Source organism: Bos mutus, chromosome 18 (genome assembly GCF_027580195.1).
Source record: "Bos mutus isolate GX-2022 chromosome 18, NWIPB_WYAK_1.1, whole genome shotgun sequence".
Lineage (NCBI taxonomy): Eukaryota > Metazoa > Chordata > Mammalia > Artiodactyla > Bovidae > Bos > Bos mutus.
In genome coordinates this window covers 3,733,425-3,748,673 of record NC_091634.1, presented here as the reverse complement: position 1 = coordinate 3,748,673, position 15,249 = coordinate 3,733,425, and the positions used below count along the sequence as shown (strand labels likewise).

The following is a 15,249-nucleotide window of genomic DNA, read 5'->3' as shown; positions in this document are numbered from 1 at the left end:
ACCCCCTTTACCCTCTTCCATCCTTTTGTGCAAGGCTGGGTGCAGGTGAGAGGCTGGTTCCATGTTTGCTTTGCTTGAATTAACATCAGAGTCTTTAAGCTCCCCTTCTCCTGGTTGGGGTCCAGCTGGGCTTGTGTGTTCCCCCGCACTGGAGTGTCTCAGGTCATGTGCAGACAGTGGGTATCCAGCAAGAGGACTGGGAGGGAGCAGGGTTGTAAGTCGGGTCCCAAGTCTTACAGCCCACATGTCTCATGGTCCTTTATGATCAAATGAGTTCAAGTGTCCATGGAAAGAATCAATATACAATCTAACAGGAATAAAAGAGTTTTACTTGAGCCAAGCTGAGCACTATAGCCTGGGAGGCAGCCTCTTAAATAACTCTGAAGAACTGCTCTGGTTTTCTTTTCTTTTTTGGCCCTGCTGCATGGCGTGTGGGAGGAGGGGAGTGTGCAGGGTCCTTAGTTCAAACCAGGATCAAACCCATGCCCACTGCAGTGAACACACAGAATACTGCCAGGGAATTCTCAGAACTGTCCCACTGAAGCATGGTTTCCGGCACAGTCTTATGTCTCATCCAACAGAGAACATACATCACACATGACAGGGTGTATTCTTTCAAGTTTCAAAAAGAAACAGACTTAGTATGTAGACAGTGAGACAGCAGGGCCCTGGTGTCCGGGAAGGGAACCTTATCTTGGAGGGAGTGTTAACATGGACACCATGAGAAGGGAGATGCTCATTCTTATCTTCAAAACAGATGCTCTTTACCTAAATGGTTAAAGCAGATGAGCTGTGAGGGTTAGACAGGCTGTTTTAGTTCACACACAGTTCAAGATGAACCATGTATAGGCCAAATGACTTTCCCATTGAAAATATTCAATATGTCAACATTTTCTCCATCACAAGCAGATAAAAATCTTAAAACTTTATGATCTAGCAATTCTACCTCTGAGGATATACCCAAAAGAGCTGAGAGTACACCCATGGTCATAGCAGCATTTTTCACAATAATTAAAACATGAAAGCAACCCAAGTGCCCACTGACCGTACTAGAAAGGAAGGGAATTCTGACACATGAGGGATGCACCTTGTCGATATCATACTCAGTAAAATAAGTGTGACTACACTTGAGAACTATTGTGTGATTCCATTTAAGTGAAGGCTCTAGAGTCATCAGATTCAAAGAGACCAAAAGTAGATGGTGATTGCCAGGAACTGGAAAAGGAAAAAGAAGGAATTGTTGTTTAATAGAAACAGAGATTCAGCGTTGACAGATGAAAAATGTTCTGGAATTTGGTTGCACAAAATATGAATATACCTAACATGACTGAGGGGCTTTCCGAGTGGCACTAGTGGTAAAGAACCCGGGGGCCCATGCAGGAGATGTAGGAGACCTGGATTCAGTCTCTGGATTGGGAAGATCCCCAGGAGGAGGAAATGGCAACCCACTCCAGTATTCTTGCCTGGAGACTCCCACGGAGAGCAGCCTGGTGGAGCTGCAAAGAGTCGGACGTGACTCAAGTGACTCAGCACACACACACAAAACATGATTGAACTGGACACTTAACATGAATTAAATGGTAAATTTTGTTGTGTGTACTTTACTACAACAAAGAAAACATCTCAGGGCCTTCCCTGGTGGTAGAGAATCTGCTTGTCACTGCAGGGGACTCAGGTTTGATCCCTGATCAAGGAAGATTGAACATGGTGTGGAGCAACTAAACCTGCGCCCTGCAATTCCTGAGCCCGTTCTCTAGAGCCGGGACTACTGAGGCCACAAGGCACAGCTAGTGCAGCCCGCCCAGCCCAGAGCCTGTGCTCCACAACAGGAGAAGTCGCAGCTGTGAGAAGCTCCTGCACCACCACAGAGTAGCCCCCACTAGCTGTGACTAGACAAAGCCTGCACGCAGCCACAAAGACCAAGCACAACCAATCAGTAATCTAATTAATTAACAAAAAATCATTTTAACTACTTAAAAAAAAAAAAACAAAACCCTCTCAGAACCTCCCCCGAGGGTAACCACAGAGGAGTCAGGGCTGATAGCAACAGAACAGATGGTCCCCGCCCGCCCAACCCCACCCCCACCCCAACAACCCAGGGGTGAGGACTGTCTTCTGTGCTCAGGACTCCCTGCTTCAGTTTTTGGAGATGTCTCAGCTCCAGCCCCACACGGCTTACCCTCAGCCTCCCTGACTGACCCAGTGCTCCAGGCTCTGCTCCAAGGATCCAGTAAGTCTTGGATCACCCTCTTCTGTAGGAGACTGGGTGCTGAGTTCACATCTTCCTAAAGAGACCTCTGCAACCCCAGAGTGGAGGGGGTCAGCCCAGCTCCAGCCTGAGGGTGGAGAGACCCGTTTTACAGATAAAAACAGGAGCTGGGAGCTCTTGTGTTTTGTGTGAGAATCAGTGGTGGGGTGTGGCCAGCGGGAGGGGAGGTTGGATCAGTGCCTGGAGGTTCTTGTGTGTGTACTAAGTCACTTCAGTCATGTCTGACTCTTTGTGACCCTATGGACTATAGCCTGCCAGGCTCCTCTGTCCATGGAGATTCTCTAGGCGAGAATACTGGAGTAGGTTGCCATTTCCTCCTCCAGGGGTTCTTCCCAACCCAGAGATCAAACCAGCGTCTCTTACATCTCCTGCATTGGCAGGCAGGCTCTGTATCACTCACTTTTTTTTTTGAATGATGCTCAAACAATAGTGAAGATTATCTTTATACAGGGCTTATGATATATGGGCCACCAACTTCGGTCTCTTGTATACCGTCCACCTTTTGAGTCTATGAGTTCCTCATCTGCTGATATGAGGGAACTGTAAAGGACATATCAGCAGATGTTGGTGTCTGTAGGTGATGATGGTAGGTTGTTGTTCAGTCACTCAGTCATGCCCGTCTCTTCACGACCCTGTGGACTGTAGCACACCAGGCTTCCCTGTCCTTCACCATCTCCCGAGTTTGCTCAAGTTAATGCTATGTTGATTTGTATTCAATCACCTTAAGGTTTGTACACCCAGCAACACTTTGAAGCTGGTCTCTATTATTTATCATTGGCAATAACAACAGCAAAAAGGTAGTAAAATATACATGACATCATATTTACCATCATAACCATTCTTTTCAAAATTCAGCCCCAACACCCACATGCTTCTTTGGATCTTAGTTCCCCCACCAGGGATCAAATGCAGGTCCATGGCAGTGAAAGTTCTCACTCCGAGCCACTGGACTGCCAGGGAATTCCCACCTACATCATTTTTAAGTGTGCAGTTCACTAATGTTAAGTGTATTTACATTGCTGTCCAGTCAATCTGAAGAGCTCTTTTGTATCTTGTAAAATGGAAACTGTGCCCCATTTAACAATACCTCCCCATTTCCCCCTTAACCCCAGCCCCTGGCAAACCACCATTCAACTTTCTGTCTCTATGGCTTTGACTCCTCTCGATACGTCATAGAAATGGAACCATACAATATTTGTATATTGGCGAGTGGCTTAAGGGTGGCTCAGATGGTAAAGAATCTGCCTGCAATGCAGGAGATCTGGGTTCAGTCCCTGGGTTAGGACGATCCCATGGAGGAGGACATGGAAACCCACTCCAGTATCCTTGTCTAGAGAATCCCATGGACAGAGGAGTCTATTGGGGTTGCAAAGATGTGACTGAGCAACTAACACACACAGACAAGGGAGTGACAGGAAGCTTTTCCCAAGCCTTTTGGGTCTTAATTACCTTTAGCTCATAAAGAATCCTTGAGCTAAAGTGGCACATTTGGGAAGACATATTCTTGTACCCCTCACTTCTCTTCAAGCAAATCTTTGAGTAATCCTGAAACATTAAAAATCTTCATTTGAAGAAACCAAAGTTCCCACAGAGAGAATGTGCCCAATGTGTCCTTTCACCACCTGCTCCCCACCATCCCTCCATTCCTCCGTGGAACTGAGCTTCCAAGGTCAAGGGCAGATGGACATCATTGATGACTTCATGCCTTGCTTTCTCAGCAGATCGTAGCCCCCTCAACTATGTCTACGATGCTGGGTCAGTGTCTTCGCCAGTTTGGTCAGAAGCTGGTCCGCAGGAAGCCACCGTTCAGGGAGGAACCTGAGAGTTCCGAGACTCCTCCTCCGAACACCCTGGACCTGGTGGTGATAGGTTTGGACAACATGTTGGGAGCTGGCATATACATCCTGATTGGGGGAGTGGCCAAATACGTAGCTGGACCAGCAATCATCCTTTTCTTACTGGTGGCCGGCCTGACTACTCTGTTGTCTGGGCTGTGTTATGTCGAGTTGGCAGCTGGAGTAGAAAAACCTGGTACTGTGTATTTCATCAGCTATGTCACAATGGGACAACTGTACGCCTTCATCACTGGCTGGAACCTCTTACTGTATTTAATTATTGGTGAGATGATGGGGAGTGGGGAGAAATGGGCCTTAAGATGGAGAAAGTAGGAGAGATGAGTGGGGGCTTCACTCATTCATCAGAACTCTGTTATCCACCTTCAGGGCAGGGTTGGGAGAGGGGAAATGGTGGCAGGAAAACTGCACAACCTCGTTGCATGCAGGTCTATCCTGTTTTTCTTAAGTGATGGACCGAGAAGCCAGAGGAAAGGGAACTGTAGGGAGCGGGTGGGAGGGAGGCACGTCCCTAGGCTCATCCTCTGACCACAGTGAAGTCTTCGCTGAGCTGTTGCCTTCCTGGATTTTCCCTTACACCTCAACTTAAAAATTCAACTCTGATCTAGTCCTTCCTAGTCTCATTTACCTGTGTTTCTTTGTTTTCCATCACTTCTATCTTCTAGAATATTAAATAGTTGGCCCTTTTGTGAACCACCTGGGTCTCCCCTGTCCACCCCATGAGAAGAAACTCTTTGAGATCAGGTGTATTTTTGCTCACCTCCTGCCCCAAATATCTCACATGGTGCATAATAGGGGCTCAGTTTCTGTCTGCTTGTAAACATTCCTTCTTCTGTTGCTGCAGCCATTGCTTGTATAGCCCGGGCCTGGAGCTCCATCTTTGACAGCCTGATTGGGAACCACATCTCTGAGGCATTAGAGGGAACTTTCTCTCTGCAAATGCCCTACTTCCTGGCCTCATTTCCAGACTTTCTTGCCCTGGGCCTGGTGCTGCTGCTCACAGGTGAGAAGGGACCAGAGACAGAAAGGGAAGAACAGGGTATGGAGGGGGAGCTGGCATGGGGAAGGCTTGGGGTGGCAGAAGGGTGGGGAATTAAGACTGGGAAAAAGGGTTTGGAATAAGAAAGAGAGGAAGGCAAGACAGAGAGCATTTTTTCCTACCCTTGGACTATTGGTAATTTAGATTGGATCATTCTTTGGTGTGGGGTGCTGTCCTGTACATTTTCTGTTTTTTATTTTAAATGTTGTTGGGGGAATTCCCTGGTGGTCCAATGGTTAGGACACTGTGATTTCACTGATGAAGTTTTGGGTTCAATCCCTGGTCAGGGAACTAAGATCCCACATGCCAAGAGGGGTACCCCCCCAAAAATCATTCTTGGATGTTGAGTAGCATCTATGATCTTTATGTACTAGGTACCAGTGACACCCAACCCCCAAATTGTGACAATTGGAATGTCAACAGACAATGCCAATGTCTCTTGGAGCAAAAATCATCCCATCTGGTAATCATTTACCTAGACCAACAAGTTTCTTCCTCTGTACTGAGATCAAAGATTTTTTTTTTTTTTTTTTTTTTAACTGAGAGGAAATTCATGTCAATTTAACCATTTTATTGTTTTTCCCATTTTAGTGTTAGTTTTTCCTACACTTTATTGAGTATATCCACCAGGCTCCTCTGTCCATGAGATTTTCCAGGCAAATAGATGGGTTGCCATTTCCTTTTCCAGGGGATCTTCCCAACCCAGGGGTCAAACCCAGGTCTCCTGAACTGCAGGCAGATTCTTTATTGACTGAGCTACAAGGGAAGATATAATTCACTTCATACAAAATAGATGGGGAAAACATGGAAACAGTGAGAGGCTTTATTTTCTTGGGTTCCCAAATCACTGCAGATGGGGACAGCAGCCATGAAATTAAAAGGCACGTGCTCCTTGGAAGGAAAGCTATGACAAACCTAGACAGTATATTAAAAAGCAGAGGCATCACTGCTGACAAAGGTCCATCTAGTCAAAGCTATGGTTTTTCCATTAGTCATGTACAGATGTGAGAGTTGGACCATACAGAAGGCCGAGTACCAAAGAATTGAGGCTTTTGATTGTAGTGCTGGAGAAGATTCTTGAGAATCTCTTGGGCTGCAAGGAGATCCAATCAGTCCATCCTAAAGGAAATCATTTCTGAATATTTATTGGAGGAACTGATGCTGAAACATAAGCTCCAATACTTTGGCCACCTGATGAGAAGAATGGACTCATTGGAAAAGACCCTGATGTTGAGAAAGACTGAGGGCAGGAGGAGAAGGGGACGACAGAGGATGAGATGGTTGGATGGCATCATTGACTCAATGGACATGAGTTTGAGCAATCTGTGGGAGATAGTGAAGGACAGGGGAGCCTGGCGTGCTGCAGTCCATGGGGTTGCAAAGAATCAGACATGACTGAGCGACTGAACCACAACAACAGCTGACAAACAGCATTGTAAAAGTTTAAGATGATTTGATAGACATGGATATTGTGAGATGATGGTCACAGTAAGAAAATATCCATCAGCAGGTGTCCAATTCAGCGGCACTTAGTACATTCCCAGTGCTGTGTAACCACCACCCCCATCCAGTACCAAACGTTTCCATTACAGCAAAAGGAAACCCTGTACCCACTGAGCAGTCACTGTCCATCTGTCCACAGCCACCAACCACCAACCACCAGCCCTGGGCAACCACTCATCTGCTTTCTGTCTCTATGGATTTAGTTATTGATTTCTCTAGCGTCACTGCAATGCATGGGGAACTCCCAGACCAGGGATTGAACCTCTGCTCCCTGTAGTGGAAGCTCAGAGTCTTAACCAATGGATTGCTAGGGGAGTGCTGGCTTTAGTTATTTTGTTGTCTCATTTTCCATTTTTCCCACAGGACTCCTGGCTCTGAGAGTTTATGAGTCAACCCTGATTTACAAAGTGTTCACAGGCTTGAACATTTTGGTCCTCAGCTTCATCATCCTCTCTGGCTTCATTAAGGGCGATCTGCACAACTGGAAGCTCACGGAACAGGACTACACATTGGCTGCAGCTGGATCTGGTGATGCCTACAGGTTAGGAGGGCACCCTTGGTTGTAGTAATGCATGTGTGTGTGGTGTGCAGAGTTGGGAACATGCTGGGGACTAATGAGACCTGGAGTGATTGTCCAAGCGTGGGGGTTCCTGGAGCCCAGGACCTGTGGTACTAAGGGAGGAGCCCAGTAGAAATGGCCAAACACACCTCATCCATGTTCCTCCTCTTTCCTCCTCTCACCACAGCTTGGACCTTCTGGGTTCTGGAGGGTTTGTGCCTTTTGGCTTTGATGGAATTCTCCAGGGAGCAGCTACATGTTTCTATGCATTTGTTGGTTTTGCTGGCATTGTCAATGCAGGTAACATGGGCATCGTGTGTCCCACTGGGGTTTGGGAACAGAATGGGCTGCCCTTGGACACAGGGGTGGGTAGAAGGTTAGGTTGCTTTTGAAGGTTGAAGAGTAAAGTGAGTTTGGTGTTTACTGACCCAATACCTTCTCCGGAAGGGAGAAAAGCCAGCAATCCTCAGTGGTCCATGCCCTTGGCTGTCACGATCTCCCTCTTCATCTGCTTTTTGGTGTGTTTTGGTGTCTCGGCGGCCCTCACCCTCATGGTGCCCTACTACCTGATTCAGCTTGAGAGCCCCTTGCCGCAGGCTTTCATCTATGTTGGGTGGAACTCTGCCAAATATGTCGTGGCTGTTGGCACCCTCTCCATTCTTTTATACAGGTCAGTGTCATGGTTTTCTCTTCACCTACTGTCAGATGCTCAGGTATGCCCAGCCCTTGGGACTGAGAGATGAAAGAGAAAGACATCTTGCCCCATGTAGACCAGGGAGCAAAAGCCCCGGTCTCTCCTGCTTCTGCACCTTCTCACACATTCCCATTTTCTCTTCCAGCCTTCTGAGTATCATGTTTATCATGTCTCAGTTGACCTATGCAATGGCAGAGGATGGGCTCCTTTTCCGGGGACTTGCCTGGATCCCTGCCCCACCGATGCCCACACCATCATTATCCGCACCACCGATGCCCGCATCATTGTCCACACCATTGCCCCACAGGAACCCCAATCATGGCTGTCTTGGTTCCTGGAACTCTTGCAGGTGAATAAACAAAACTCACCCTTTTAAAATCATACTTCTTAACTTGCGTATTTCCAGTGGTTTCTAATCTCCCCCCACCGTCTTTGCTCCCTCATCCCAGCGGTCATGGCGTTACTCTTCGACTTCACTGACCTGGTGGACCTCATGTCATTTCAGTCCCTGCTCGCTTACTCCCTGGTGACATTTTCTGTCCTTGTCCTCAGGTGAGACCCCATGACACCTTGACTGGGGGGCGGTCTTTGACTTGTGAGGGTTGATGGGGAGGGAATCATCTTCTACCTTCATGCTGCCTCCTCAATGTCCTGTACCATTGATTGGGGAAAGAGAGGCATTAGGCAGACTGATGTTGGATCAGCAGTAGGGGCTGTTACTAATATTGCCTTAGTATTTCAAATTCAGGTATCAACCAGCCCAGAATGGAAGCAAGAAGGAGAAAACAGAGGAGGAAACTGAGACGAAGCCTGAAGTTGAAGGAGGTCCTTTGGAATCTGAACCTGAAGCAGGAACCTCAAACATTCTACAGAGTCTGTGGTTCCCTCCCAGCACCATCCCCACCCGGAAATCTGGCCAGATTGTCTATGGATGTGCCTCCCTGGTTGGTGAGCAGTGGGATTTCTCTTTGGTCATATTCTGAAATTGACAGGATGGTACTGGAGTGTGTATTTTGTCAGTTGAGGAGTCTTGGAGATATGATGGCTCTTTCTGATGTGGGCATCCTGGGGAGGGATGTGACCCAAGGTCCTGACATCTTTGTCTTTTGAGTCCAGCCTGTTCTCCACCTTGACCCTTACAGTTCTTCTGCTGATAATCCTGAGCCTGATCCTGTACCGTTGGTCCAGCCAGGTGTTCTCTGGAGACCCCAGGCTCACAACAGTGGCTGTGCTGCTGCTGCTGCTCATCACTGGGGTCACGGTCATCATCTGGAGGCAGCCCCAGAACCCCAGTACTCTTACATTCAGGGTAGGTGACCTCATGTGCCCAAAGTGTCCACCTCAAGTGAAGGAGGTCTGTGTGCTTTAGGTCTAAACATCCTTTGCTGGACAGGCAATGAGGGGATTTGCTGAAACCAATGGACTGTCCCCTGATCCACACTCAGTGCTTTACAAACTCAGTCTCACTAAGCACTGAGCACACAGTCTGAGTAGAACTGGAGTTTTCCTGCCCACAAGGGGTAGGGTCTCCCTTTCAGACATCTGGGGTGTGTTCAGGAATGAACTGACTTTGCTCACAGGTCCCTGCTTTGCCTGCCCTCTTCCTGGTGAGCACCTTAGTGAATGTTTACTTAATGATTCAGATGACCACTCGGACCTGGGCCCAATTTGGCATCTGGATGGCGATTGGTAAGTGGTTTTCTGGGATAAAGAGGTTTCTTGAGTGATGGAGTCCATTATTCTTCTTACTACCTCTCTCCTAAACTGTGTCAGACACCATGATAGGAGCCCTATTGGGCATCTGTAAGTGAGGAGAGCACCTACTTTCCCTTCTCACTGTCTCATTTCCCTACTAGGATTTGCCATATACTTTGGATATGGGATCCAACACAGCCTGGGGGAGAACAATGATCAACAGCCAGCAGCCTCCACTTCCAAGACTTAACAGAAACATCTCTAGTGATGAATTGTCTTAACTAGAGGACATAGATGCTGTGTGGAATCCCTCCATGCACTGGAAGATCTGCTGGTTCAAGGGGCACTGTGAGTCTCTATGGAGCATGAAGGTGGAATGCATTTACAGCCGTGTATTTATTGCCAGTGGACAAAGTGACTTTAATGATTGTAAATGCTGATGGAAACATTGAAAAGCATAATACACATCCAGAAAAGTGAATTTTCATGAAAAATGTACAAAAATGTAAGCAGAAACCAGAGGAAGAAATAAAATATTAACTTGAACATGAGCACGGCCTCCTTGTGCCTGTTTCCAGTGAAAACACATAAACTGTCACGTGGGAGGAAACACAGGTAGCCATATATTGTGACAAGAAAGTCAAAGTCGCTCAGTCATTTCCGACTCTTTGTGACCCCATGGACTATACAGTCCATGGAACTCTCCAGGCCAGAATACTGGAGTGATCAGCCTTTCCCTTCTCCAGGGGATCTTCCCAACTCAGGGATGGAACCCAGGTCTCCCACATTACAGGCAGATTCTTTACCAGTTGAGCTACCAGGGAAGCCCAAGATACTAGAGTGGGTAGCCTATCCCTTCTCCAGCAGATCTTCCTGAGCCAGGTATTGAACCAGGGTCTCCTGCATTTGCAGGCAGATTCTTTACCAACTGAGCTACCAGGGAAGCCCATATTATGACAAGAGTTGCACTTTAGGGGGCTTTCCTGGCAGTCCAGTGGTTAAGACTTTGCCTTCCTATGCAGGGGGTGCTTGTTCAGTCCCTGGTTGGGGAACTAAGATCCCACATGCCTCAAATCAAAAAACCAAAACATAAAACGGAAGCAATAAAGACTTTAAAAATGGTCCATGTAAAAAAAATACATATTAAAAAAAAAGACAAAGTGTTACACTTAGGGTATTCCCTGGAGGTCCAGGAGTCAGGACTCAGTGCTTTCACTGCCTTGGCCAGGGTTCAATCCCTGGTCAGGAAACTAAGATTCTAATAACTGTGCAATGTGGCAAAAAAAAAAAAAAAAAAAGAAAAGAAAAAATGATTTAAAAATGAACTTTAACAATTTCACTTAAAAAAATTGAAAATCTAATCAGCTTTATTCAACTATTCATGAATTTAAACATGTTCTCATGCTCCCTCTTTTTCTGACAGAGCTTATAAAGTGTTCATATTATTTTTTCTTTATATGTTTGATAGAATTTAATCAGAGAAGTCATCTCAGCCTGGGCTTTGCTTTGTGGGAGGATTTATAATTACCAATTCTCGTTCCTGTTATAAGGCAACTCAGATTTTTCTTTAGAAAAAAGAGCTGCAGTTTAAACATGAGAAAAGAGATAGGTTGGAAGTAGAAGGAAAGGAACAGATACACTGTGCAAAGAGTAACATAGAAAGCTAGCATAGCCATATTAATATTAGACAAAGTAGATTTTAAGAAAAAGAGCATAGTAACAGATAAAGTGAGTTATTTTACAGTGAGAAAGATAATCGGTCATTTTCATCTTTTCCTCCAGCTTCCCTGAGATATAGAATCACACTGTAATAAGGACTTTACTTTGCTGTCACAGACCCTTAGAGTTACACAGTAGAGTTGATGAGGAAAAGCTCTTAACTGAAAACAAAACCTCCTGCATTGCCAAAGGTGGGTGAAGGGGATGGGAAGTAGCAGTTGACTGATAAATGGTTACAGTTTTGTGGAATTAAAAGATGGGACTAGAAACTGGAAAGTCAAAATAAAAAGGTGTTGCTGCAGAACAGAATGCTTGAGATTATAGACATTGAAGATGTTGGTAATAATGATGTGGAGGACTGTTTGTGGGAATGAGCAACTGAAGTAGAGTGAAGGAGAGTTGGAGATCAAGATATTGAGTAGCAAAGTTATTAAATGAATTTAAAACTAGATGGAGGAGGATCCAACTCTTTGACAAACCCCATGGACTGCAGGGCTGCCAGGCATGGCTCTGTCCATCACCAACTGCCTGCAAGTTTACTCAAACTCATGTCCATCGAGTTGGTGATCCCTGAGAAGGAAATGGCAATCCATCTCATCATTTGTCATGAAAAGCCCCTGGCCTTCAATCTTTCCTAGCATCATGGGTCTTTTCAAATGAGTTCAGCTGAGCATCAGGTGGTCACTTTCACTGTCTTGTCAGTTAGAACAAACCAAAGTTACAAATGAATTTAAAAATAGATGGAGGAGGAGTTGAACATGATCAGGAGGCAAAGTCACTGCCTTGCATGGGTTCAAATGAAATCAGGTTTAGTGACACATCTGATCTGAATGTGACTGATTCTGTTAGGTGAAACTTTGATGAAAGAGGCTGGCATCACCTGATTGCTGTTCTTCCCTTACTGCTGGGGGACAACCAGATATCCTGTGCTACCCCGTGTGCTATAACAGGCAACACAGAACACCACCCGGAACACAGTCCTGATGAAAAGCTGAATCAGAAAGTCCTCAAGCCTCTAGATGAACTACAGCTCATCATGAATATAAGGGATGGATTCACATTTCAACTGAAAACACAATCAACCAAAACCAACATGTTGACAATTCTCCAGTGCAGAAAAATGGTCCCCTTTTTATACCAATTAAATGATATGACCCACAGCCATAAAAGGGAGTGCATTTGACTCAGTTCCAATGAGGTCGATGAACTTAGAGCCTTTAATACAGAGTGAAATAAGTCAGAAAGAGAACAAATATCATATATTAACACATAAGTATGGAATCTCGAAAGATGGTTCTGATGAACATACTTGTAGGGCAGCAACAGAGACGCAGACTTGTAGACACAGTGGAGGAAGGAGAGGGTGGGATGAATTGAGAGAGGAGCATTGAAACATTTCCATTACCATGTATAAAGCAGATCGCTAATGGGAAGTTGCTCTATGACCCAGGGAGCTCAGACCCAGTGCTCTGTGACAACCTAGAGGGGTGGATGGGGTGGGAGGTGGGAGAGGAGGCCGCGGAGGGAGGGGACATACCTGTACCTCTGGCTGATTCATGGCGATGTATGGTAGAAGCCAACATAATATTGTAAAGCAATTATCCTCCAATTAAAAATAAATAAATTTAAATATAATTAAATAAATAAATGATAAAAGATCCAGTGCAAAAAGATCCTGAATGCCACAAGTAAGACCCAGGACAGCAAAAAAAAAAAAAAGAGCTAACAACCATCTGATAACCTAGGGTTGCCGCAAACCTTCAATTTGTAAAAAATGCAGTATCTCCAAAGGGCAGAAAAGGGAGGTATGCCTGTCCATGTGTAAGTGTTGTTCAGTCACCATGTCACGTCTGACTCTTTGTGACTCCATGGGCTGTACTCCTCCAGGCTTCTCTGTCCTCCACTACCTCCCAGAGTTTGCTCAAGTTCATGTCCACTGAATGTATACATGTGTATGTATGTATACATATTAAAATTTGTATATGTATAATTAATTGGAGAAGGAAATGTCAACCCACTCCTGTAATTTTGCCTGGGAAATCCCATGGACCGGGGAGCCTGGTGAGAGTCCATGGGGGTTGCAGAGAGTCAGACATGCCTGAGCCACTGAACATGCATCAGACGTAAAAACACACACAGCAGAATGAGGAACACGAAACATGTTAGAATGGTTGCCTCTGGTGGGAAAGAGAATGATAGAAAGAAACTGGAATTCTCTTAGGCCACCTCTAGTGCAGGGTCGCAACTAAGGGGGAACTTGCGGGTGGGGAGTACACATTGAGGAGAGGGCTGGAAAGCAGGGAGGTGAAGCCCACTCACTGTTCTGAAGCTCCTGTGTGGATTAGAAATGACAAAATCTCAGCACATCAACTATAGTTCACCGCCCCCCCCCCCGAAAAACACAAAAATTAACCCCAAAACTTCAGCACTGTAGACACACAAATGTAGGATGCATTTGTGAGACAGGTGTGCAGGGCTATCATCATCTACCTGCAAGAGTGCCATGTTCAGGTCTGACACATGCTACCTGCATCACCAACTCCATGGACACGAATTTGAGCAACCTCTTGGAGATAGGGGAGGACTCTGGGAGGTAGTGGAGACAGAGGAGCCTGGCGGGCTACAGACCACGGGGTCGCAGAGAGTTGGACATGACTGAGCAACTGAACAACAACAGCAAGTACAAAATCCTACAGGTTCATGTCAAAGTACATGATTTGTCGATCACGCTTTACTGTATTCATAAATGCCCAACATGCAGGGAGAGGGGTTAGTAGGAAGGAATCAAGAGCCTGAGAACTCTTTGGAAGATTTTCCAGTGTTGCATTGTCTTTGTGGGTGGGCGGGCATGCCCCACAGCTTGTGGGATCTTAGTTCCCCAACCAGGATCAAGCCTCGGCCCCTTGCAGTAGAAGCTGGGAGTCCTAACCTCTGGACTGTCAGGGAAGTCCCTTCCATTGTCTTAAGAAAAGTAGAGGGAGAAGGGGGAAAAAAGAGCAAAAGAGAAAAGAAACATAAATGTTGGGAGACTGGAGATATTTGGGTTGTCATCAGATATAAAATAATTGGGGAGGTGACCAAAGTGTAGGAAGTAGAAAAGCCAACACCAACTAATTTTTTAAAATATTTGTCCATTTATTTGGCTGTGCTGGGTCTTGGTTGTGGCACATGGGATCTAGTTCCCTGACCAGGGACTGAACCCAGGCCCCCTGCATTGGGAGCACATCGTTTTAGCCACTGGACCACCGGGAAAGTCTCATGACTAAAGCTTATTAGCTGAACAATACTGAAGGAAAGAAAAAAAAAAAACAGAAACAAAATCAAAACAAAGAAGCGGGAAAAAAGAAGATAACTGTCCTTACTAGTCCTATTATATATTTATTTTTTATCGAGGTATAAATTATGCAAAATAAAATACACAGATTTTATTTAAAATTTGTTTCTCCAGTTTTATTGAGATGTAATTGACATATAACATTGTATAAGTTTAAGGTGTACAGCATGGTGATTGGATATAATTATAAATGACAAAATGATTCCTGCCATGGCATTAGTTAACATCTCCATCCCATCACACAATTATCGTTTCTTTTTTGTGATGAGAACATTTTCCCCCATCTATTTGCCATGAGGTGATGGGGCCGGATGTTGTGATCTCAGTTTTTTGAATGTTGAGTTTGAAGACACCTTTTTCACTCTCCTCTTTCACCTTCATCAAGAGGTTTTTTAGTTCCTCTTTGCTTACTGCCATAAGGGTGGTGTCATCTGCACATCTGAGGTTGTTGATACTTCTCCCAGCAATCTTGATTCCAGCTTGGGATGGGAATCATGACATATCATAACATGTGACTTTCTGGGCCTAGCTTCTCACAGAGATTTGTGGCAAAAAAAAAGAGCCCAAAGAATTAGTATTGAGGT

At 45.5% G+C, this 15,249-nt stretch overlaps 1 protein-coding gene across 1 annotated transcript; it reads left to right on the top strand.

Annotated features, from left to right (window-relative positions):
- The first annotated feature begins 4,017 nt into the window (after positions 1-4,017).
- Positions 4,018-9,877, top strand: LOC102281342 (cationic amino acid transporter 3-like). The gene is given in 12 exon segments (XM_070388214.1): positions 4,018-4,387; positions 4,967-5,125; positions 7,028-7,205; positions 7,411-7,523; positions 7,671-7,893; positions 8,063-8,146; positions 8,211-8,266; positions 8,367-8,469; positions 8,666-8,865; positions 9,060-9,226; positions 9,498-9,606; positions 9,774-9,877. Coding segments are annotated over 12 exon segments (1,866 nt in total).
- The last annotated feature ends 5,372 nt before the right edge of the window (positions 9,878-15,249 follow it).